This window comes from Aythya fuligula, chromosome 3 (assembly GCF_009819795.1).
Source record: "Aythya fuligula isolate bAytFul2 chromosome 3, bAytFul2.pri, whole genome shotgun sequence".
Taxonomy (NCBI): domain Eukaryota; kingdom Metazoa; phylum Chordata; class Aves; order Anseriformes; family Anatidae; genus Aythya; species Aythya fuligula.
The window spans coordinates 25,395,763-25,421,561 of NC_045561.1; the positions used below are offsets into that span (position 1 = coordinate 25,395,763).

Here is a 25,799-nt window from a genome sequence, read left to right on the forward strand (position 1 = left end):
TCCCCTCCTGCCATTCCCTCAGCTATTTTGAAGTTCAGACCTTCCAAGACCAGTTGCAAGATCTATCCCTCCTAACAAGTCAACAGGTCAATAAAGCCTAAGTGGAGCCATTCACAGTGAGAACAGGTAATTCCAAATCTAAGGAGCATGAACTACTCCCAAGAGGGAGGTGACCAGATGTGTTTTGGTAGAATGGACGGTTAGTTGTTTTTTTTTTTTTTTTTTTTTTTTTTTTTTTTTTTTTGCTGTGTTTTGTTTCTAGCCCTCTCACCAAAGCTTGTTGATACTTCCCTTTGAAGATGGATATAAAAATTCAGATCTAGTATATACAATTTATCAATACTTGACAATGCTTGACTCTTGAAGCTACCTGGTATCCATTAAAATAAATAGTTCAACATTTGTAAGGCAATTGGTTGTGCAAGTCGTAATGCACATTGAGCTTTGAGTGGATTCTTTCTGAAACCAATTGTGGCTGCCCTGTTCGTTTAAATTTTGTGACAGTAAGAGAACTTCTCAAGGCAAGACAATAAAACATGAATTAATGCAGGTCTTTCTAGCATTGTCACACGGTCAAATTGTTTGTGATGTTATGTTCTTAGTGCATGTGGAATTTGAACAAAAGGTCAATCAAAACCAAGCTAATAAATAAATGAGGTACATGAATCTAACTTGGCTATTTCTCATTCCTTTTTAAAGCCATCATAGTTGCATAGTGTGTATTATGCTTTAGACCATTGCCTGTTTTTCTAACTTATAAATATCTTATATCTTTTATTATTATATTGCATCAATTTTAAATCTCCAGGTGTTTTCTAGAAGAGATACCTGCAGCTGAAGTTGATAATAAAACTCAAAGAATTTATATTATAAATCTAAATACAGTCTAAATCTCAGAAGAGAGGTAGCAATTGTCAAGTTAACAAATGCTTAAAAGTTCATCATGTTAGTTACTACATTAATTAGCTGGCAGGTCACATGGTATTCTCTAAACTTTGTGTGCTAACAGGACCTAACAAAATATAAATATTTTTAACTATATGAAATATAAAACTCAATTTTAATTGAAAAACTTATTGAAAAAATGAGGAAATTTACTTCAAATAAAATTATTTTAATAGGTGATAACCTGCTATGTTGCTTTGAATTATAATAGTTTCAGAAGTAAGCTGAAATCTAAATAATGCTGGTTTTGAAAATTGCTTATAATTTGCACTAAGCTACCTTCTTAAATTATTGCTGTGAGGAATGTTTTATATTCTTTTAATAAATCCTATTTTTTATTTAATCCTAATTTGAATCCTGAGCCATTTCTAACATTGCTAAATTTGTATATGGCATCTGCTAAGGAAAGGTCAGTGTCTACCTGCAGTAAAACCACAGAAGGCTTGATATGCTGCAATGTTTCCTGTGCTAAATCTAGAGACCAATCTACTTCAGATGTGCCAGCTAAGTTTTTAATAGTTAGTGCCATACTAGCCTTTTTAGTAGCTGAATTGTTATAGTTCTGTTTATCCTGGCTGAGACTATATAATGGTGCAAAGATTTTTAGATAGGGTAGTTTAAAATCAGTTTCAGTTTACTTAATGAGCCTTAAGACAGTTTTATTAACACAAAATCTTAAGCTTTCAGAGTCATTCTCTGTCATTCCCCATAGGAAAAAAGAACGATGTTTTGATGTTTTGTTCTCTGTTCGTGTGCAAGGTATTTTCTAATGCTGCAGGCTGTGTAGGGTCTGGGTTTGACAGCTATCCCCTAATTTTAGATTTCATACTTCTAGCATTCATTACACTGACAAATATTGGGCAGCCACCATTAAATCTTTTAGAATGAAAAAAATGAAAAATATTCACCAAGGGCGTAGCTTTACTCAAGAGAAAATGGGTATATGTTTTGTGTGAATCTGTGTTCTGTATTTTTGACCAGTTAGCACAGAATACAATGTGCAGTTAATTCAGCATCAGTCTTTGTTTGCTGTCTATTGTCTGATATTTAGATGGACGTTTTGAACTTCCAGAATTTGAAGCACTTTCCATAAAATAAAGAGGAAAAAGTGAGGTATTGACATTTTAAAGAGGGAATGCCAAAAGAATAACTTCTACTCATGTATTTTCTTTCACGCTGGATACATTTCTGAAAAAGTGAAATGTTAAATTCAAAATAAACTTTGATATGCTATATTTAAAGAAAGAGATTTACTGATTTCTTGCTTTTTCTTTCTACAGCTAGTTGATGTGGAAAAATGGGTATGTGATTCTGTCTTTTATTCACTTGATCCCAAATGTTTCATGTTGCCACTGAGTCTAATTTGTCTGTTTTTATACCCTGTGTGCTCATGAATGTTTATCTTGCTTGGCTCAAAAAAAGGAGGCAAATGCATGGCCTTGTAGGATCTGGTCATTCCTGAAATTCAATACCAAATTTCATGCTGCCACAATGACTTTTATCTCTTTTAATTTGATCTTAGAATTGTGCAGTGCACACTTCTGATTCTTGCCTCTCAGTTTTGAGCCTTGCTGTCTAGTGTTATAACTCCATTCTGTAACCCACCTTGTCTTTTCCAGTATAGACAATGTAATCCTAAAATGCATGACAATAAGATAATTAATACTGATAAATAATGTGTAATGCTCTATCTAGCTGCTACAAATATATATATTAAATCTTTAAAGATGGAGAACAGCTGCTACAGAATAAAAAAAGTTGTTCATAGATCTTAGCAAGTAATGTCAAAGCACAGCTCTCTGCTAGATGTTTTGCCAAGGCCTTTCCTGATGTGTCTGTGTATACCATGCATATTTGTGTGGGCATCTGGTATAACTTCCCCATATCGGACATGTTTGCATATGTCTTTTTCCAACATAATCTGTAACATCAGCATATGTATGAGTTAGTGGTCTTAAAGGTGTGTGTAGAATTGTTTGTTCACATTAAAAAAAAAAAAAAAAAAAAAAAAAAAAAAGTTAGAAGCCTCTCTGAAAGCTTGGACCATTAAAGGCCTCTGCCATTTCTTAGTATCTAGTTTGCACTACACGTGACCAGAAACCATTGAGATGTCATTTGGAGTATGGACAATGACAATGCTAGAATGCTGGTCTCGATTTATTTCAGCTAGACTTTATAGAACTTGAATCTGTGATTACTACATGTTTATAGTTACAAATATATGTAACATATAGTAACAAGCTCAAGTTAGAGCTTGCTTGAGAGTCCTATAGGTAAGTACATTTTTTAAAAAGGTGGCTTAAGCTTTTCAGTACACTTTCTTCTCACATATCACCAATTATCTATGCTAGGACTATATATATATGTGAGATAAATACATATAATTACATACAAAAATTCTTATAATATTTATAAATGAGCAACTGTTGTGTTAATTTCAGTTCATTGTATCAGTATGATGGCATTATCTGTGTCATGTGAATCTTATATTTTTGAAAAACAACATGGTTTGATTTGGAATGCTTTTTAAACTATAGTAATGGTCAGGTTGTCTTCTCATTCAACCTTTTAATTACAAGTAAGAGAGCTTGGTTCTAAATCTTCGGAGTCTGTGGGTCTTATTAACAATTTTACTGTAGAGGAAAAAACAGCAATAATAAGGAAGTTGAGTATTATACAGGCACCTGGCTGCATACTCCATGAAGTGTGAAAAAATGTGAGCCAGGAGTTTACTGGTTACACTCTTACATAGCATCTTTTATTTTTTTTTATTATTATTTTTTTTTTAAACTGAAGTATTCAAAGAGTATGTACTTGGAAAATACAATGTTACTTGCATAAATACAGGTTGGATCTGCTTTTTTAAATTATTATTATTATTTTTTTTTCCCCAGAATTCATAACATCACAATCTTATGTTTTGGAAAGGCTGCTTCACAGAAGCGGGTCCTTATACCATATTGAAATGGAATGTTTTCCATGACAGCAGAGCTAAATGCTTCTTTGTGACTTACATGAGCTAAAGACTCTTCTTAGTAGACCAATTAAATAATCCAGGCAGATTCCTATGTGATGGTGCTGAACTGGGTGCTGGCATTGCCTCAGATATTAAATTCTTCCATCTCAGGTGAGCCCTCGTTTGCTCTGTAAGGCATCTCTTAGTCCTCTTTGTAATTCTAGAGGGTTCCCATGGTGGATTGCAGATGTACACGCTGAATTAATCCAGAATGCCTTACAGGGACATACAAAACTGAAAGGTGCATTTTAAAAGCAGTTATTAGACTGCAGCTGAAAGCTGTCTATTGCACAGCTGGTATAACAGCTGATACATGGTCAATGAGGCCAGGTGCCTCATTTTAATACATGTATCTCTCCGTAAGTCATCTTCCAGTGTAGAATGCAGTGGTTAATGCAAGTCTTTTCACTTATGTCTACATATGTGTGGACACCTTGAAGCCCAAGCTCGGAGCCAAATTATACAAACTTCATGCCATAGTAGTGATCAAATTAATAACTGAACTTTCTGCAAGCAGTTTCACACAGTTCAAAGAAGAAGGTATACTCATTGACTTCTGAGCAGTTCCAACCTGTAAAGTCTGCTGGTAAAATTTTTAGAATGAATTACTCCAGTTCAGCTGTGCCTCTCTTCAATTACTATGAATCTTCTTGTAATTTTGTCCCCAAGCCTTTATTATGCTGTAAGAAGAAGGGCATTGAAGCTAGGTAATAACTAAGTGGACTTGAGATATTCCTTGAACCTTTGGTTTTTTCCTTTTGTATCTTGACAGGTGTGACTGTGAGGACTGTAGGTCTGCTTCAGTACTGAATCAAACAGATTAGTTTCAGATACCTTGCAAAACATAAAATCTAATGGAAGTAGGGTTTATCTTTTCTGTCATGCCTCTGTTACATATTTGAAAAAGGGCTTTTCTGCTTTTAGTGAAACTATCAGGGTGGGGATGACACATTTGATCAGAGAGAGCTACAGAATTTAAACTGAAGGTTAGAAGACACTGAATGTATTTTATTTACAGAGGAAATAGCAGTAGTAAAATAAGCTGAATTTGAATAATGCATAGCAAATGGAATTCCTTTCATCCTGCCTTTATTTTTTTTCTCTTTTAATATCTTTACGAAATAGGTTAAAGAATTTTAAAATGTCTGTTGTTGTGAATTAGCCACAATTGGTATTAGCTTGAAATGTTCAGGAACTGTCCAGATTTTTAGAGTAGGTGGTGTTTACTTTTAAGGCTTGATTTTTAAAGGACTTCTATTCTCATAAAAGCACCTGAATTTGTCTTGACTTCAAAAAGAAATGCTTATCACTCTAACAGAGTTCAACATAAGGAATATCAATTTTCTAGGGCATCTATGGTTTCCAAAACCTGGCCTTTTTACACATTTGCCTACATATGGTTGGTGAATTATTTTGGCAAAGCTGTGTTAACTATATCACTGTAGGATTTTAAATAAAGAGACAGAGGAACCTCTTCTGATGGAGGTAATGGTTAATCTTTTTCTTTTTTTTTTTCCTCAAGTAGCTATTGTATTAGCTGTTTATGCCCCTAGTATAAGGAAATTTCAGTTTCTTTGGAAAAGAGAAACTTGCAGAATAAGAAAACACTCTTTGAGGACACTTTTCAGAATTGTTTCATTGAAAAGAATTCTGGATTGAAAAGAACTAAATATTTTATGATTCTAAGTTCTGGCTTTGAGGACAATGTGGACTGGATAACTATAGCAGTAACTACTAAGTAGATTTTGAGTAGAGGAAGCAAGCTGGGATTGTTGTAGAGTTTTGAGAGAATCACAAAACAAAGCTTCATCGGAAAGTAATAGTTGCTATAACATGTCTTCGGTACCATTTAAAGTAATTCATTGCACATCCATGCTTTGTAATCATTGTGACCTTCAATCATTAAATTAATTATCTAATGAGTCAAAAATATTTTTTGAGATTTTCTGTTAAAACTGAATTATTTTACTTAAATACGGCTATCATATTTTTGAAGTAGGAAAATATGCTGATTACACAAAAATATTTGATCCTACAGCCTAAATAATTTCTACTCTTTTAATACAATAGTAGAATTTCTAGCTGTGTATTAGGATTTACTTGGCATTTCTTCTGCAGCCCATATTACAGATCTGAGAATTTCAAGCAGTGTAGTACTGTGAATTGCAGCAAAATGTCTACTTTGTTTACTTGTTTTCCATATTTTTAATAGTTTTTTGTAAAGATTTGACATTTCTTTGTAAGCAAATTTCTACAAGAATAGTATGAACAGCATACTTCAGATATACAAAAGGCATACTCTAAATTGAGGTTTTCAAAACTAGTCTCAGGGGCTTTTCTTTCAAAAATTCAAGATTAAATATTATTGCTCTTTTGCTCTTTTCTTCTAGCCAGAGAGCCCAAGAATGAAGATGAAATTAATATAAGTTAGAAGTGCTAACCATAAGTCCTCTAAAGAGCCAAATCATACAAGAGTCGCCAACAGCTGTAAATATTTGCATTAACAGCACATCCTTAGTGCCCTTGAATAAGCCTTTAATAGCTTTTTATTTATTTGTTTCTATTAGAGTGAGAATGGTTAGGATGATGGATAGAATGATGGATGTTATGTGCCTAAAATTTAATTGTCTAATATAAAATCTCGCAAAGGCATAAGTATCAGAATCTTTTTCAATATGATCTTCTCTGTCTCTATCTTTGTTTCTTTTTTTTTTTTTTTTTTTTTTTTTTTAAAGTCATGGTCCATATCATGGAGGTAATCCTGCTGCTGAATATTGAGAGTTTAATTCCTTTGCAGAGATGGTATTCATGTGATGCTGAGCACTCACACAGGCATTTGACTCCAAAACATCAAATAGTATATGCAGCTGAAGACTTAAAATCAGTTGAATATGATTATACAGTTTTCAGTTGCCTTCAATTATCAGTCCTACCTCTCAGGATAACTTTTGAGAAGAGAAGATTTTAATGTCAGTGAAACAGGCACACGTAAAACTCACAACACTTTCTGCTTTCTTGAACAAGTGAATTCTAGAGGTGAAATGATGTCTTCGGTACTTTCAGTCATCAGACTTGCTTTGATTTCAGTAGGATGAGATTTCACACAGAGCCTTTTATTTGTAGCCCAGAAATACATCAGAATTCTAATTATTGCATTGCTTCTTGGCCTCTAAATGCTCAGTAGAGAGCCTCCAGTGGATTCTTCAATTTCAGTGTTTGATACAGTGTAAGTGTTCTGTACTTAGTTCAGAATTGGTTATCTCTTCAGACATAGGAATTGCTTTAGGCATTCTCAATGTAGACAGTGTAGGATTAGCAAGTTATTTCGACTCATAGCTGTAGCAAGGAAGAGAATCAGAAGCTTCTCCTGTGTAGTTGGTCCCATCCTAAAGAAAATGCCAGCTTCATAAATCAGATGAATCACATTCTAGAAATGCCTCTCTTCCTTGACTGTAAAGTAAGTCTACACAACTAGTAGAAATCTACTTAGCACAAATAAATCTCTTCCTTAATAACTCTAAGACTTAGTTTTTTTTATAGCATGTCATACTGGATAGTACATACATCAATACCATTTGTAAGGATGTGCAGCAAGTAGAGTTTCATACATAAAGATGACCAAGCTCTGCTGTCACCTGTGCAGCTCCACAGATGGAGCAGTAGCTTTGTGTATAACTAAAATAATAGATCGTGACAATTTGATCTCTTCTTTTACTTTTAGCCAAGTAGGTGAATAGTGGACAACAATCATTTGTTTTATTTATTGTACTTTATGGTACTTAGTGACTGTATCAGTCTGTATCACTTTAACACTTTGCTATCAATCTTTCATGAACAAAACCTTTCAGGAGTGATGGGTGTTAGAATGACATTAATAAATTTCAAGTTATAGATCTGTCTGTTTAATTTTCAAGTACATATTCTGAATTGCAAATGTTCATCCAGGAATGTATGTGCATAGGCATCCTGAGGTACAGGGAGCAAGTGTGGAGGATCAGAAGGTTCTTTGCACAGGATGAGTTAGAGCAGTGCTTTGTGTAACAGCCTGTTGCACACCTAAAGTGCATAATTTCTGCCTTTTTTGCTTTAGGGGTCATTTTTTTCCCCCAGTCTATAAGTTAATGGTTTTGAAAGGGAGCATTCTTCCTTACCTAAGAAGGGAATTGATTTAAAAATAGGGGGGGAACTTTCTTGCAAAAGGGAGTGACAAGAGTATCTGAAACCCCCTCTTGTGTATTTGACTGTAGCCAGGCAGCTGGGACCATCCCAATTCATGCCATGTAGCTTCTCAAACTTGGCCTGAAGCTTTGCAGGAGCATTCTCTTCACTTTCACAGTGATAAGTTGCATTTAAGTGTTTGCTGTGAAGAGAAAGCATTCTTACACTAACAGTTAACTTTGAGAGTATTTTTCCCCCTGGTGGTTTTGAGGCAGTAGGTAAATGAGTGGATACGTGTTCAGAGTTCCCTCACCCACTGTTATCTTTCAAGGTTTCTGGCTTGGGGGAACTGTTCATGGCATTTTCTGTCTCTTAGAATGACATGTAAATCATCTTCAAAATTATTAAGGAATCAGAGTAACTCTAAAAAATGCAACATTGCAGCAGCAAACAGATGAATAGTGGTTTTCTTTTGTTTGATACAGTTCATTTAATATGTCAACAGAAAGAGTTGTTAATTCTGGCTTTTCAAAAAATCCAGTGTAAGAGCCTGCTGTGTAATTTGAGTTATTGGGGAAGAGATAAATTATTTACATTAATCTGAAGCTAGTTAAGAGGCTATAAAACAAGTGGTTAAAATAAATGATCAAAATGAGAACCAGCAGATCCACAGAGGGACTGTTGGTTAATGTACTCGTCACATGAAAAAGCAGTGTGGTTATGCAGTTCTCAGAGTAAATTTTCGTAGATGAATGGCAGTCAGAAGAGCCTGAAGTCTTTGATGGATATAATCTCCTTGATAAACAGAGAACATTTTGGCAAGTGATATTCAGTATTGATGGATAGAGGAAAGATTATATTAGAATTAATTATGTAATTAACTGGTTTCTTTATTAATGAATTTATGCACACAGAGCACTGTAGACAGCTGAACAAAGAGTTATGGTTAGCTTCTGGAGCCACCCAGTAAAAGCAAACATAATATTGGGATAGGAAGTGGAATAAATAATAATGACAAAATGATCACACTGCTGATCTATGCACATATTTTAAGTAAACGCTTTAGGGGAGTAGTGGACAAGGTGCCTGATCTTTAGTTTTGCTCAATTTGTTTCCAAATGTTTAAATACTAAATAAAACTAGAAGACTTTCCAGAAGAGAAGAACATTTTGACATCAGTAGGTTACATCATATTATTTATTTATTTATCATCTAAAATATCTTGTGTATCTCTGAGAATAGATGCTTCTGTTTTTCTGTGTTTAAAGCATGTATGAAATGAAAGCACCCAGTCTTGCCTGGAGACTATCCAGTTAGACTCTTTTTACATGGCATAGAGGTTTGCTGCTGGACTTCAGTCCCTAGCTTCAACATTTCAGCAATCAAAACACGAACTCAAAAGAGGAAAGGGTGGCTTTAGACCTCTTGAAGAGAAAATCAGGTCACTGCATGTAACCTAACACAAAACTGCTATTCTTAAGACAAAACTATTCTTAAGCACCTCTATGAAAATTAACCTCAAAATTTCCATAATTCTCTGACATCAGTAATGTGGCACTTCATTGTTTTTAATTCACTGCATGAAATACTACTAGTGTTTTCATTTTATTAACTTAATTTGCATTTAGATATGATAAATTAGCACAATGCTAGTGTTGTTCTCCAGACTGCACTTTGAATGCCAGACTTTATAACTTTAATTGAACTTAGAAACAATCTGCAGAGCAAGTAGTTAAAGATAGTCAGGTATGGCATCTATTTTACCTGTACTGTGTTTTATCTTTAAGCAATAAGTATTTTATGTGATATATAATTTAAAGTAAAAAATCTGAGATTATGCATAAAAATTGAAGCCTTGTTCTGAGCAGCTGTTTTGCTTTCTAGCACAAGCTATAATTATGCTAATTGCAATGATAAATGATCCTTTTAAATGTGGTTTGTAGTTCTGTGTATCCCACTCACTATTTTAAGGAAAACAAATCCCATTTTTAAGCACCTGAAAGCAAATATTCATTTCACATTTTCTCTTTTTTTCCCCCTCTGTCATCGCTCTACAGAAATTTATGATGAAGGTAAGCAAGTTAAATATTTAGTATTGTACTTTCTGTGAATTCCTATAATTTCATTTATTTCCTTATTTTTATTTATTTTTAACATCAACATCAAACTTGCCTTCACTGAAATAGAACACTGATTTTTTTTTTTTTAATTTTTTTTTAATAGGGATTTAGAAAACACAGTGGCTCTAGGTTGCATCGAGGTTCTGGTTTATTTAGGTCATGATGCACCAAAGGCAGGCACTTGTGTCAGTGGAGACAGGACACTGGGCCAGCACCTGTAATTCTCAGTTCATTCTTGCCTTTTCAGTGAGAATGCAGCACTGTCTGGTAAATGTGAAATCTGGAGTCAATGAATAAATAGCAGAAGTTCCAGTAAAACACATGGGCATTTTGCAAAGTGGGGGACATCTCTCTGCTGCTGCTGTAACAGCACTACTGTTGTGATGGTGCCTCAGTGGGGGCAAGTGGGCAGCCCTTGGGTTGAGTCTCATTGGCACTTCACTGCCTCAGGTCAATGAGCAGTATCTCTGCTTCTCTGCATCCTTTTGTTTTGTTTTCCCTTTCACTATGGCAAGCTATTTGGAGAACTTCCCAAGCATTCTGAATAATTGACATTTGTAATAGTTGGCTATGATTTAGCCAAGATGTGTTGGTTATCTACTTTTTATTTTTGCCTTTAACTATCAAAGTCTGTTCCCAGTTCATCTTCTGAAATGATTTGCTTACTGATTTTCATCCCTAGGAGCCTGCGGTTCTGTGGTATGATCTTGCTTGCTTCATTGTCACTCTCCACGAGGGAGGAGTTCAGGGCTAGATAAGCAGTGCTATTTTAAGGGCTGAATTTAATGACGTCAGAGGAGTTTTCTTAATGTGACTCCTCTGCTGATCCATCTTTTCCTCCCACTTGGCTGTCTGTCTTATTCTTTATCTGTGAGTTTCTTTCTCAAGTGACAAGGATGACTCACATTCCTCGTATCATACAGTAACAGAAAAAGATTTTGCACAGTCCTTAACCTGTGAAAAATGCCTCTCTCCTCCACTTACTTAGCTCTAAAATAGCCAGGCAGATTTTTATTAATTTCTTCCATCTCCTCTGTGGAGGAGGAGGAGGTGGGAAATCTTCACTAGGCTAGGGAAGAATCGATAAATTTTATCCTCTTGGATAATTTTTCCCCAAATTGCTCTAAATGCTTGAAAATATGAGTTTTTAATGGCAGTATTACCTCAACCATAAATATAAATGTTTGTTTTACATAGAGAGTTGGAAACAGATGATCAATATTATTTATTTTTGATTTATTTTCACTGTTATAGCTGCTTCTCATTAATGTGAAGTTCCCCATTACCGGGGAAGAGAAATATAAATGTAGTGTTGAAAATATTAATCACAAGGTATATCTGAAGTGTTTCTTATTACGTGGCTGTTTATTCTTCCTTCCAGCAAGTCAATATTATTGAAACTGGGATCATTTAGCATGGTGCTGGCAGAAATGTTTGTCGTCATGACCAATTATTCTAATCTTTTTAATACATATAGTAAAATATCTCTGTGTTCTTAACTGAGTAAGACGTGCTCATGGTTTTTAATGGCAATTGATTTATTCAGGTGATATTTATGTGAAGTCTAGTTACACATTGTACTGTGGCTTTGAAAGCAAGACATAGTTTGGAAACCTATAGCTTAGCTTAGCTCCTTTTTCTGTTCTTTGGCTTGGAGCAACACATAAAATAGGAGGTAAGTGCTGACCATGTTAATAAAAGAGCTGCGGGGTGTTTTTTGGTTTTGTTTATTTTGTTTGTCACAGTGGCCATCCATATTGAAGAGCAGGTACCAGCAGAGCTATCAGTTATGCTAATCCTCTTACCTGAATTTTTGCAGTACTTAGTGTTCTGCAGTGAATTCCATGAATAAAAGTAGCCTGACTAAGTAGTGATTTAAAAAGAAAGTGTAAAGACTAGAATACATATAATATCTTCGTAGGTTAAACTTCTTGTTATGCCATTTGAGTATGCTGTATAGGCTACAGTGAGGCAAGGGAAGAGGTTATAGACTGTTTTGAATTTGCCCTTCAATGTTGCTGTTACTGGATATGGGAGAGGTGAAGGAATATATTACCACAATGCTGCATGTCAGTGAATCGATTCACTTTGCATCTTTAAATTCTAAGCAACTATATGCTGTGGGTTTGGTGCCAGCCACTGGAAATGGCAGCCCGAAGAGGATGGTAATTACAGAAGGGTGTCATTACCATTTTAGGTTTTAAGGTAGAGGAATTCGGGACCTCTGTGTCTGGTTGTTGCTACTTTAGAAAGAAAATTCTCTCAAGCCCTCTATCTCTGCTCTGAGGTTACTTCACGAGTTCTGCATTGACTCAGACTGTTCCTACACATTCTGAATTCATCACTGCTTACAGTTTTCTGGACTTTTTGATGAGCATTCATCCCACAAAACTGAAGTGCCTGACCTGGAGATACAGATATCCTAATTTTCCAGTGAAACCACAAGCAGAAGTGCAGGTATTGTGTGTGACTCATATTTTAGGTGGGTTGAATTACTGCCCAAAGTGCTTTTTTCTTTCCACTGACTGTTTAGCTTCCTTAGGCAAAATTAACCCAAGTCTTTGCATTTCATCATCAAGCAGCTCTTTTATCTATCTGTAAGCTATTACTGAGCATGCTGGTATTGAGAAGGAGCCTTCCTGTGTTCTCTAGCTCGCTGTTGCCTAGTATTAGAAGGAAGCTATCATAAGTCATCATGCTGGGCTCAGCATGAAAAATGTTAGACGCTGATATAATTGTGGGGAGTAGGAGGTCTCACAGAACATTAATCTTTGGTGGTCTCCAATTCAAGTCAGCTTTGCAGGATTGCATCTTTACTGCTGTTTTCAGATAAAATTTGTGTACAGCAGGTGAAAAAATGTATATTAATAATGGAATGAATATTTTTAACATTATTATGGAAGCATTGTTTTGAGCATCCCCCTCTTTACAGAAATGGTTGGAACACCATGTAAACATCTGTGTGTAAAACCACATTGAAATGCTTTTAAAGCATGAGACATCCCACCTCTTTCCCTTCCGTTCCTTCCAGTTCCTTTCGCTCTCCTTCCAGTTTCAGTCACCTCATTGCTAATTCTACCATGGAAGTTTTCCTTCACGTGAGTAAGGACTCAAAAGCTTGCAAGATAAATTTATTCCACAGTTCTCCAGTGTTTTTCTTTCTATCTTGCGTGCTACTAAACGGCAGCCTTTAATTTGCTTCAATGTAGGAATCCCCAAAGAATGATTTATAAACAAAGCAAGTGTTTCTCATACAAACACTCAGTTTTCTTTCTAGAGAACCACTTCAGGTCAAATACTTGTGTTCGTCTCCTTATTATTATTACAGTTTTATCAGCCTCTTGGAAAAAGGCTTCGATGTCAACATCCTTAGATCTCTGGACATTGGTAGATTCTGACCAGGAATAGCATAATCCAGGGCCTAACATATTTTTTTCTCAGAATTCATGGTAGATGATTTTTTTCTAAGCAATACTTGTGATTGCACTCACATTTACAATTTGTGTTATCTTGCTAATAGATCAAAACACAATTTCAGAATGTAATGACTAGTCATGAGTGAAAAATATGACAGCCCCAAAGGGAGTGCTAAGGAAGGGAAGTGGATGCAGTAGCAACTGAATTTGAAGTGAAGGGAATTTGAGAAGTGGATGCAGGATGATCAATAAGTCTTTTTATTGGTTTATTTTTGTGGTCTTATTTCTTTTCAAACAACTCCCCAAAGGGTTCAAAACATGAAATTGTATGATATTCTGTGTTTACTTATATGTGTCTATTTATGCAATTAAATCTCATGTCTGGATTTGAAGAGAATATTTGTTTCCTCATTGTATAGTTTTAATAACAGTATAAATGTTTGTATAGAAATAAACTGCACAGCTTCATGAATCTTAGAACACTCTCTTGGTGGATAATAATACTTTCACACTGATATTTGCAAATGTTTTTATGGAAGTATAGGTGTCTTCTGTTTGATATGCTATTGTCTCCAGCATCTGCTTTTAGTTCTACATAGCCGTAATCATTAGAAATGATTAGCTTTTTCCCTCATCCAAACTTGTCAGGTAGATGTTTAAAAACAAGTCAACAAGATCTTCATTTTAAATTCTAAGTTGATATGTTTGAAGTCATAGTTCCATTATTATGTGTTGCAGTTTTAAGATGATGTTGGCATTTTAAGTTTGTCACAAGAATGCATTCAATGCAGAGTTGATTTCCTAATTGTCTTTGGAAATGAAGTGCACACTTTGGGTTTGTTTCAGAGACTTGTTCCATTTTAATGAAGTATAAGCACTCGGTGCTTTAAAGACATTGTTTTACTATAGGATACACATGAAATAACCATGATAAGCCATATTTGAAACTTTTAACTTTATCTTGCAGTATTTGCCTTGGAAGATTTTTGTAGAAAAGTAGGGAACACATTATTTCTTTTACTGTACAACTGCTCTCAGCTGTAATAAAATTTCAGTGCCATGAAAATGTTTGTGTAGTATTTTTAGAAACCCATTCAGAGCAATATTGAGTGGTCCTAAGATCCATCTAGGCCATTTGGACTAGTGTTTCCTGTGGCTAGGTCTAGGGCACAGAGGAAATACTAGGGTAAGGAAATGTTTGATATTTACCACTACTGTCAATTATATGGATTGCATTTTTAAGGATTTACTACTGATATTTTGTAGCTTATTGTTTCAATTGATCTAAATATTTTTAACCCCATCAAAACTATAGTTGCTTACAATCTAGTCTTTGTACTGCTATTTTCCCTACAGCATGTGCGATTCTCGCCATAGGTTCATCATGAAATGAGATCTGGCAGGCAGGAAAAGCTACTACATCATTTGTAAAAACTCACTGTGATACCTTGTATGATTTTCTAGAGAGCATACTTAAATTCTTGTTTTGTTGTGACACGTTCACTACTTGGTGGTATGTTAAAATTGCTTTTGTGGGTGACTAGAATTGTCTGAACTGCTACATCCTAAATGCAACTGCGATGGTGATTATTGAAACATTATAGTTCCGAGTAGTGGCAAAGTGGCAATGTCATGAAAGCTTTGTCTGCACATGCACAAAACACTGAAATAACTATCCTGTTGTAGTATGCACTTTCATATTTTTGTCTTTCGCTGGTATATCCCTGAATCCTTTTTTTTTTTTTTTTTTTTCTTTATGTTTTGAGATTGTGTACACCTGTGGAGAAAGGTCAACAAAGAAAAATATAATACTGGTGTGCAGTCATGTGCTCACTGTTGTAATAAATCTTTTACTTAGTGGAAATAAGGCTACTCTCTTGAAAAGAATGGAAAGCGAATGGCTATTTGACTCAAAATCTCCTTGGATGCCAAGGGTATTCAATAGTCATTAAGAGTTCTCAACACAAGTGAGATTACCAGAAGCACAAATGGCTCCAAAACAGATTTTTAGTGTCACAGGTTTTGTTGGATATGTATGACATCTTACAGCAGGATTGGTACACACATTAAAATACATAATTTTTTGTTCAAACCAATTATAAATGTCATGTGATGGTGCTTCCACCATTTTCACATTTTGCTAGATAGCTTGAATGTTGTGATTTTTAAGTTCTTTTTAGCATTTTAATCTTATGTGTATTAGGAAGAGAAAACAAGGAAAATAATTATCTCATTTTAAAATTTTTGTTTCAAGATAACACTCCTTATATCAGATTAAAAGACTTTAATCAACTCAGTTCTTTGTAGTCTATTCTTATTCCCATCTTTAACAATGTGTTGAACTTGAAATCTGTTTAAAAATTTTGTATGCTGATCTCTTAAGCTTCAGTAGCTTGTGGTTGTATTCCAAATTACCTTTGCTTCAGCAATAGCATTTAAATAATGAGATGACTCCAAATTAATCTTGCATTCCAGCTGCAGAAATATTAGACTGGACATGGGCAGTGTGAACTGGCCACACAAGCACAGTTCACACAAGCAGTGTGAATTGGTATACATGTATTCTGCTTTCCATCTCAATTTATATAGTGTTTACAAATTCTGCAAGTCTTTTGAGCCCTACTGTAAATCTCAAGTTTCTGGAGGATAAAATATAGAAAACAGCATTGCATTCATATGATTGATGGTCCTGAATGGCATAGTCTGTAGAACTTCAGTGGATTCATTCTTTGAACTCAAGTATGTTTTCTCCATCCTGGTTTTATTTGAGGAACATATTATCAAACTCAAAAATGACTCTGAACTTTGGAAATTAAAAACATTTTACTGACTATAGCATCATTTGAATTACCATACCTCAGTGCTGTTTTATAGTACAATAAAAATGTTCAGTAGTCTGTGCAGGATACTTTTAAGAGGTGTTTCGTAAACATGAAAGAAATTAATCCACTGTTGCAGGTGAAAGTCAAAATATTTGAATGTATTTTTTTTTTAAGAGATTCGATAACTTTTTAAACGAAGTGTTCACAAAAATATAATTTATTGGCTTTCAGCACATCCTGTTTGCAGTGTTTTCTGAAATGTTATCATCTGAATAATACTACAAACTTGCTAAAACATTAGTGGCACACTTCATTGAATCATAGAATATCTTGAAATGGAAGAGACCCACAAGGATCATCAAGTACCACTCCTGGCTCCACACAGGTCCATCTACAAATTAAACCATATGCCTGAGAGTTTTGTCATTCTTCATTCTGGAACATTTCATCTCTCCTGTAGAATTCCAATTGTTTATATTTTATTTTATTTTATTTTATTTTATTTTATTTTATTTTATTTTATTTTATTTTATTTTATTTTATTTTATTTTATTTTATTCACAGTTTAGACAGGAAATTCTGAATTCTCTGCAAAATTCTGCGTAGGAATGTATTATGAAAATCAAAGACTCAGTTGGCAGCTGTGGCCCAACAACTACTAACTACACAGTTGCTGGCATAAAAATAAAAGCTGAATATTAAATGATTACAAAATGAGCCTTTAAAAGAAGAAATTGATGTGTGAGTAGGTGTGTATCCTGGAAGGCAAGTTCCAAAATGGAAGACAGTTTTATAGTCCCATCTTGCTCTTGTATTCTGGCCTGTATTTTTCTGTATTTCATTTCTTTCCACTTTCACTCCATGCAGCTGGCTTGATTATAATTGTCTCTCAGAAATGTTTAAGTAGAAGATTGAAAAATTTTTACAACTTTCTGCTATCTGTCCAAAAAACAGAAATAGAAGCTGTTTTTTTTGGGGGGGGGGGTGGGGTGGGGAGGAGGTGGGTACAGAGGGGAGAGGCAAAATAATTTTGTTTAGATAGACATTTTGCAAGAGGACTAAAACAAAAAACAATTTCCTGATCCCCCATTAACTGACTTGTTTGAGGCAACCTTTCTCCTGTGTGCCAAAATATGGTCTCCTGTGTAGCAGGTAAATCAGCATGGCCAAAACAAGAGCAAGCTAACACAGCTGTGATTTTTCTTGATCATACTGTGCCTCTCATCTTTCATACAACAAGCAGCCAAGTCTGTATGTATGATATCAAAGCTATGGCTTGTGGCACAGAATAATTTGGACAAAATGATTACTGAAATTTCAGGTTTTTGTCCATTTTCGTGACTTTATTGGTTGGTTAGCTACGCCCGCTGTTGATTAAGCAAATCCAAAATGTTGGTAAATGTTTTTTTGCCATTTCCCTATGTGATGGGTAGCAGACATGCAGCATTCGTGTTTGGCACAACGAGCCTGACATTATCAAATGTCTTGGTCCTTTCAAGACATTACTTCCACTGCTTGTGGAAAAAGCAGTGGTAGTAATGGTTGTTCAAAGAGAAATCTTCAAGTCTTACTGTCAAGACTGTGCCTGTGACAAAGACACTGACGTATATTCCTTCTTAATAAAAATTCATGTCATTCAGTCATCCAGAGAGATTATTGAATGGGCCTTTTGGCATTTCAACTGTCATTGTAGTTTGTTGAAAGTCAAAGTATACTTTTTGTCCATCAAGATGCTCTCTTCTCAGTAAGAATAAAAACCATAAACTCCTGGCAGTTTCTTATAAGTGCTCTTTTATTTTTTATTTATTTATTTATTTTAACTGGCTTGCTTTTTCACAACCCATTCCTTTTTTTCTTTTTTTTTTTTTTTCTTTCTCCCTTGACCAAGTAAATCAAAGATCAACAAATATTATGCTAATGGATAAAAGTTAAGGAAGGACGATCAGTAAATTGTGGGTCATCAGCATAGCTATTCACTGAAATTGATCTCCAGCACTGAAATGAAGCTGCCACAGAGGTAGTATAGTATGACTGTTTCCAATTTATTCTGTAATGATTCTGGTGCTCCAGTCAAGCAGAAGGTCAGTCTACTATGATAAAAGAAAGGGTATCAAAGCTGTATATAAGAAGTTAGCTTAGGAGTCATATTAGAAAGAATAATACTGCTTACAGAGTTGTCACATGTATAGATTTAGAAACAGGTCTTAATGGATGCTGCTTGAAGACCATGATATGCATAATGTTGCTTGCAGTGTTCTATCATAGAAATGTGGACTTCAGACCTTGGCAGTGTCTTGTCAGCCAATATCTGCTTCTGAACAGTGTCAGTCAGCTGCATCTCAGGTTAAAGAATTCATAAATCTGCAGAAGCTGAAAGGTTGCTTGTAGTTAACAAGATTATTCTTTCATTAGAGGTTAAACTGATTGTAGATAAGAACTGTAATTAAAATAATTGTGGGGGGAAAAAAAAGGTTTCTTGCGATAAAAGTATTTTTTATTACCTAAATTTGTTTGAGAAAAAAATAAAAAATACTGCATTTCTCAAGAGGAATGTCTACTTGGGCATGATTTCCAAATTTTCGGAACCCCCCAAATTCTCTTGAGTTAGCTTGGATGACTTTGATCACTTACCTGGCCTGGTAGAGAAAGAGTTCTGATAGTATTTAAACAGTAGGGGCCAAGCAGTCTGGAGACTGATGTTCTTAACTGTGGTTGATAGATCATTAATATTTTCATAAAAAGCAGGGACAATACTTCAGAATCTCCTTTGGAATACCTCCTGTATAGAAAAGCATGTATTTTAGAGGGGAAAATGAGGTGATAAGGAGAGATTTAACAATATGTAAGGGTGTAGAGAGCTGCTGTTCTCTAGAAGCATTCTGCTTTCAGCCGAAGGAAAAAGGATTCAAGTTTTTACAGTGTATTTTATACCAAAATGGTGACTTGTTACAAAGAAAGCATTTTCTATCATCTGTTAATTGAGGACTTCTAATAGAAAAAGTCAAGAACATCTAGAATCACTTCTCCAGATTCTATGTAAAATTTGTCCCAGGGACTTGTATTCTGACTAAAGCTCGATATATTTGGAGCTAATCAAAACTAAGGAGAACACATTCATAAAGCTATCTTGAACTAATCCCTGAAACAGCATTTTATCAAGAAATACTCTTCTCTGTAATGAGGCAAATACGGATTGTCCAGAGATTGACTTTTTTTTTTTTTTTTAAATTGATCTTTCATTTTTATTTATTTATTTTGCAAAAGGTCTCATTTTATTCTAACATGCCAGTATATAATTTCTTTTTATCTTTCAGTCTGCACAAGGTGGTGGTCATCGAACACTACTCTACGGGCATGCAATCCTGCTGCGCCATTCCTATAGTGGCATGGTATGTAACAGGAGCTGGAGCAGCAAACATTTGTTTACTGTGTGAAAATTGTTAGAAAGTACCTTGGCCATTGTCATTTTCTGGTATTGGGAGACTTATTCACAAAAATTTCCATGAACCAATGGTAAAATGTCTCTGATGTGAAGGGTAGATGCTTGGAAATATGAAATGAAGCTACTCATTTCTGCGTAAAGTGGTGAAACTAAGTCTGGCTCCATAGTGATGAGTTCTCTGCTTGTCAGTCTATGCTGAATTGGTAATTTCCCATTGCTTTTACCTTGGATATTGCATATTGCATAAGCTGGGACTGAATCTGCTGTTGGCATCTGGCTTGCAACCTGAACATATCTTGGAAACTGAGTGGGAAAGGAAATTCCTTCGTGCACATATTTTGGACAGAGGCATTACACTTCAGTTGTCAGAAGAATATTGGTTTGAAACTGCTTAACTGGGTGAGGCTTCATGGAGCTACGTTTGATGTAACCAGCTCCCTTATTTCCATCCTTGCTATTCTCATTTGAGTGGAAATATAACCTGCATAAAGTCTGAGAACTTCAGATCTTAGCCAAGACTCCTTGAGTACCATTCAGTTTAGCAGGCATTTATGTTCTTGGTATTAACTAATGGGTATAATTTAAGAATCACTATTATGTTAGCAGGCTGATTGCTTTTTATATTCTAGTGGATTATGAGTGGAAAAAGTGATGCATGCTTTTTTTCTTTTAGTATCTATGCTGCCTGTCTACATCTAGATCTTCAATGGATAAACTGGCATTTGATGTAGGATTGCAAGAGGATACAACAGGTAAAAACTAGTGTAAGACAATGTAATGAAAAATACTTTCAGTTTAAAAATCAGAACAGAGAACTATAAAAAACATATAAATCATATAAAATTTAAAAGTATTTTAAGGACTAAAGAAACAAAAGCTAATATTCCCATCTTTTACAGTTTCAATATCTTATTTTCACATTTTCTAATAGTTCTCATTTCGAAGGAATTGTCATTCCAATGTTGTCATTCCAGTAGGAAACTTCTGCTGAAAAAAAAAAAAAGTTTATTATTTTAAATAAAGATTCTATTAATGTTTTAGAACTGCTGACAATTTGGATTTTTTTTTAAATATTTTTAAGAGTGATACAGGTTTTTACGATGTCATCAGTTTGGTCAATTTGTTTAATTAGAAACAAGAAGTTTACTTGTTTTTTAAAGCACTGCTATAGCCAAGATTGACGACAGTAATAGAAAAACTTGAGTGGTTGCAAGATAAATTATTATTTTTTTAAAAGCATACCTTCCCTGCAAGAAGTATATCTGAAAACTTGTTTATCATGGGAACAAATTTTTTGACTTCAGTACTTTAAAATATTCTAGGGGATTACAGTCAATAAATGTCACTAGGAGTGCAAGAACGTAATTCAGTTTGGATTTATGAGACCTTTAGGACAGTATTAATAAGTAAATAATGTGTGTTTTTTTTTTCCAGGTCTTTGTCCTAGTAGTCACTGCACCAGGCCTGTCAGAGCTTAAGAAGTGTTTGAACTGTGCACAGTCACATGGTCTAAAATTCTGGGTAGACCTGTGTGGTGCCAGGAGTTGGACTCGATGATTCTTATGGGTCCCTTCCAACTTGGGATATTATGTGATTCTATGATTCTAATTCTGAGAGGAACATTTTTCAATTTCTTGCCCAGAACATGGCACAACAGTGACAGGAAACTTCTTTAGCAAGAGCAGCCTGGACCAGGTTGCCTTGAAAACACAGTCTCCTCTTTGCTCAACTCTGGAATTCTGTTACAGAGGTCTTGCTGACTTCTACATAGTTTCTGCCAGAAACTATTTCCTTCTAAGTTTCTGGCAGGATGCTGATGCAGGGTTGATACTACTTACAGAAAACACATGGACGCTAGTTTTACCCATCTGAAAAATGGGTCAAAACTTTGACTGAGATAACTTTAAAAGTAATGGCAATACTCTTAGACACTTTCTTTCTAATTTCTTTCTCTCTTATTATTTAATCACAATACAGGTGAGGCATGCTGGTGGACCATCCATCCTGCTTCCAAGCAGCGATCAGAAGGAGAAAAAGTACGTGTTGGAGATGATCTTATTTTAGTCAGTGTCTCTTCAGAAAGATACCTGGTAAGTTCTACAAGAATGTCTGAACAGTGTCTTCTCTACAGAAAAACAGTTAATAAAAGTATTATACTAAAGCCTGGATTGCGTTTCCAGCTCCACAAAAGTATAGATTAAAGTGTTTAAACTGGTGTTTAATACCATTTTGCAAAACAAGGCTTTGAAGATCTGCAAAGTATGACACTGACATGTGACTGATCTAAGTTATGTTCATTTAAATAATGGAATAGAAGTTAAAAAATTACTAATGAAGAAAAGAATTAAATAGAAGAGTCTGCCAAATTGCATAACTGAAATGTTTATGGTCTTAGTGTTCTGAGGCTAGCAGTACTATGCTAAATGAATTAAAACTACATACCAAAATTTTGGAATATTTAATTCAAGAATATAGTATTTTATGGTCATAAAAAAGGTCCATTTTTTCCTTAGGATTATGAATAGTATAGTATATACTGCTACTGATACATCATAATTAAATATATTTAAATATAATTAAATATATTTAAATATAATTAAACTACTTAAATTATTACCTGAATTAATATTTAAATATAGCTAAAGTATTAAAAAAAACTTTATGGGGTAGCTGCTTTTTATCACTTGTTTAAATAACTACTTCTTACTCATCAAAGCATCTGTCAATTGTTCTCTAATGAAACTCTTCAGCACTTTAAAATGATTTATTTTTGGTGTATTCTTGGGGTTGCAAAAGTGTGAACTATTCTATCTAAAACAAACAAACAAACAAAACCACAACAAAATAAGATGAAAATAGGAAGAATGCCAGTCTGCTGGAAGGTTCTGTAAAAATCAGACCCAGTGATTCAGCAAATGTAGCTACAACTGAAAAAAAAATCTTTTACGATAACATGTTTTTAACTTTGTCAAGAGAATTGTTTCAGCCCTACCTATAGCAAGAAAATTTATTGTATAGTCTTTCCTTAATTTTTATGTTGTGAAGTTGTTTTCTCTTTTTGATAAAATTAAAAATGTTTTCCCTTCTTTGGAATGACATAGAAAATGAGGATTTAATTTAATATAATTTTAACTCAGAAGCACTGTCACTCATTTAGTGAGTTATTTTCGTAAGTGGAAATTGTGAGAACTTTTAGATGATCTTTATATTTTAAAACTATTTTTAATAACTACTTCTATGAGAATTGCAATTAGGATTACTGGAAAAGTAACTTTCTGTGGACAGTATTAACGAGAAAGTTAATTACTGTAATTTTTTTATTTAAAGAGATTTTTTATTTAAAGAGATTAAGTTTCTTTTGAAATTTATTGAATTGCTGAATTGAGTTGCTGGAGTTGAATTTTGCTCTAAATAATTTCTCTATGTAGGTACTGATACTCTCTACCCTCTAATTAGTAAATCAGCTCAGCCTTATTATCTTATTAATTAGAGTATGTGTCTCAGCTGTTAATTCTCAAGGCTGACATATGTACTTTTATACATGGAGACATGATGCTGACTGCAGAGACTGATTTCCTTCAACACAGTAAATTTTAATGACTCCCATGGTGTTAATGTGTATACCGCATCTTCCATGCAAAATACCAACACGTTCAAATTATATTTTCTCTGTAGTGAGAAACTAGACAAATCTATGTTCTTGATATTTTAATCTCTGTATTAAAATGGTTTAATCTCTGTCTTAAAATGGTTTAGAGCAAGATTTTAATGAATAGTTATTAAGCCTATTTCAATTATTTTTTGATTTGATAGTAAGAAGGAGGGAGGACTGAGCAAAATTAATTTTGCTCTTACAGGCACTCACCCCCGCATTTTTATAAATGGATGTGTTTCCAGGCTATATTAAGAGCTGATGAAATACACGTCTTCACAATCATCAAAATATTTGTCTTTTTACTACCTACTCAGTAATTATATTAGCACTGTAAATAAAGCAACAGTACTTACATGAAAATTCAAAAAGTTGATAAAGACTGAAATACCCAGTTACCAGTGAGTGAATACTTTTCATGAAAACTGTCTCTCCATCTTAAACTATTAAAACTGATCCATTACAAAATACCTTCAGAGGATGTGCCATAGATCTACAGTTCTCAGTTCTCCGCTGTAATAATTGTGAGCTGAAATACTGGTTCAACGGCTTGTCACGATAGCCTTGTAGTCTTTTTTTTTTTTTTCCTTTTTTTTTTTTTTAATTTTTATTTTTTATTTTTCTTTTCTTTCCTGTGACATTGGATAACTCCAATGTAGCTCCAATGCTGTTTCCTAAAAATCTTGCTTCACTGTGCTTTGAAACACACACACACACACACACAAAACAAAAACAAACAAAAAAAAAAAAAAAAAAAAAAAAACCTTAGTATTTTGGGCATGTAGTTCAGAAAAATGTAACCCATGCCAATAAAGTCACACTTAATCTGTACCAAATTTAAAGAAAACTGACTCCCTGGCACAACATATATACACCAAAATTCTCTTTTCTACAGTGTCCACTTGAAATGCTGTAAAAGTGTATGGAAACAACAACAACAAAAAGTCTTTTACAAAGTAATCACAGTATTTTTATTCAGAGTGCAGTGCCCTGGTATAGACCTTATTTTCTGTAACATTTAAAGGAATGTAGCAACTGATACCTTTCACAATAGCTCCGACACTGGGGAGATAAGTTATTTTTATGAATTGACCTTGACAGTGAGACCAAGTAGGCTCTACTGAAATTAAAAAGCATTTTTTCTAAGTTTGAGGAGCTGCTCAGATAAAACTTTTGACAGACAGTGAAGTTTGACAGGATTCTGAGGGTTACATTTATATACATTTTGTACTTACAATTAAAAACTTAAGAAAAGGTAGGTTTTATATCAAACCTTGTGTATCACAGTGCTACAAGGAATAGCATTGTAATGTCACCTTTTTATATTCCAATATTTCTTTCTGTTTTCAAGCCACTTCAACAGGTACCTTCAAATTAAAACAAAAAGGTTAATAATCTTGGTGCAAGGATGTGCATGTGAAAATAACAGATGAATAGATTTAATTAACAGGGCATGAAAATAGTATTTTTCAAAATGTAGTCAGAACTTAGCTTAATTTGTATAATACAGGGGGAGCAGCAGAAATATATCAGCTTCTTAGCCTAATCTTCTAGTTGCCTGATTGTAGCTGGATTACTTTTATTTTTTATTTTTATTTTTTTTTCTTTTATTGACTTTGCAACTTCATGGTCTTGGTGTGGTCAGCAACTTAGTGTTTAGACCTAATCTGGCTGGCAACCACCACTAAGTATTGAGAAAACATCAGGACTTTCCTTCAGTTTCTCTTCCCATCAAAAAAAAGCCTTTGAGACAACTCAGTTTATTTATTCTTTTTGTTCTGTAGAGTTGTCCTTTTATTCCAGTGAACAACTGTGAAACTGATAGGAAGACTAGTGTTGTGACAGTAAACTAAAAGTCTGGAGATGCGGTTGTTGGCTATTTGTTAACTCACAATAATATTCCTGGACAAGTCACTCCGTTACTCTCATCCTCATTATCCCTGCTTATACAATGGGATGTTAGATGCTCATTTTACTGTGTAACATTTCTGGGGAAAGGCACTTATATAAGTGCTTGTGGAATTATGTAATATGTGAGCTGTGCTATTGCCAGATCCTTCAGAGAGGAAAACTTGGCTCTGCTCAGCCCTCATAGAGTGGAGCAGAGAGATGTTCTGCTATAAATACTGCCACCATTTAAGTTAAAGACAGAGTTGCTCTGTTTCTTTTATTTCCTGCAGCTTTCCCTGTCTCAGACATTTAGCGTGTACTGCTGCACTGAGGTTTGC

The 25,799-nt window shown here is 34.4% G+C and overlaps 1 protein-coding gene across 13 annotated transcripts in view; it reads left to right on the forward strand.

Annotated features, from left to right (window-relative positions):
• RYR2 (ryanodine receptor 2) overlaps positions 1 to 25,799 on the forward strand; it is a 415,779-nt gene that overhangs the window by 154,851 nt on the left and 235,129 nt on the right. For 11 of the 13 annotated variants that reach the window (XM_032184912.1, XM_032184915.1, XM_032184916.1 and 8 more), the window contains exons 4-8: positions 2,226 to 2,246; positions 10,177 to 10,191; positions 19,792 to 19,866; positions 20,593 to 20,671; positions 21,897 to 22,009. In XM_032184912.1, coding sequence (XP_032040803.1) covers positions 2,226 to 2,246; positions 10,177 to 10,191; positions 19,792 to 19,866; positions 20,593 to 20,671; positions 21,897 to 22,009 — 303 coding nt within the window. The remainder of the gene's footprint in view (positions 1 to 2,225; positions 2,247 to 10,176; positions 10,192 to 19,791; positions 19,867 to 20,592; positions 20,672 to 21,896; positions 22,010 to 25,799) is intronic. The other 2 variants (XM_032184917.1, XM_032184926.1) reach the window with 1 other exon arrangement.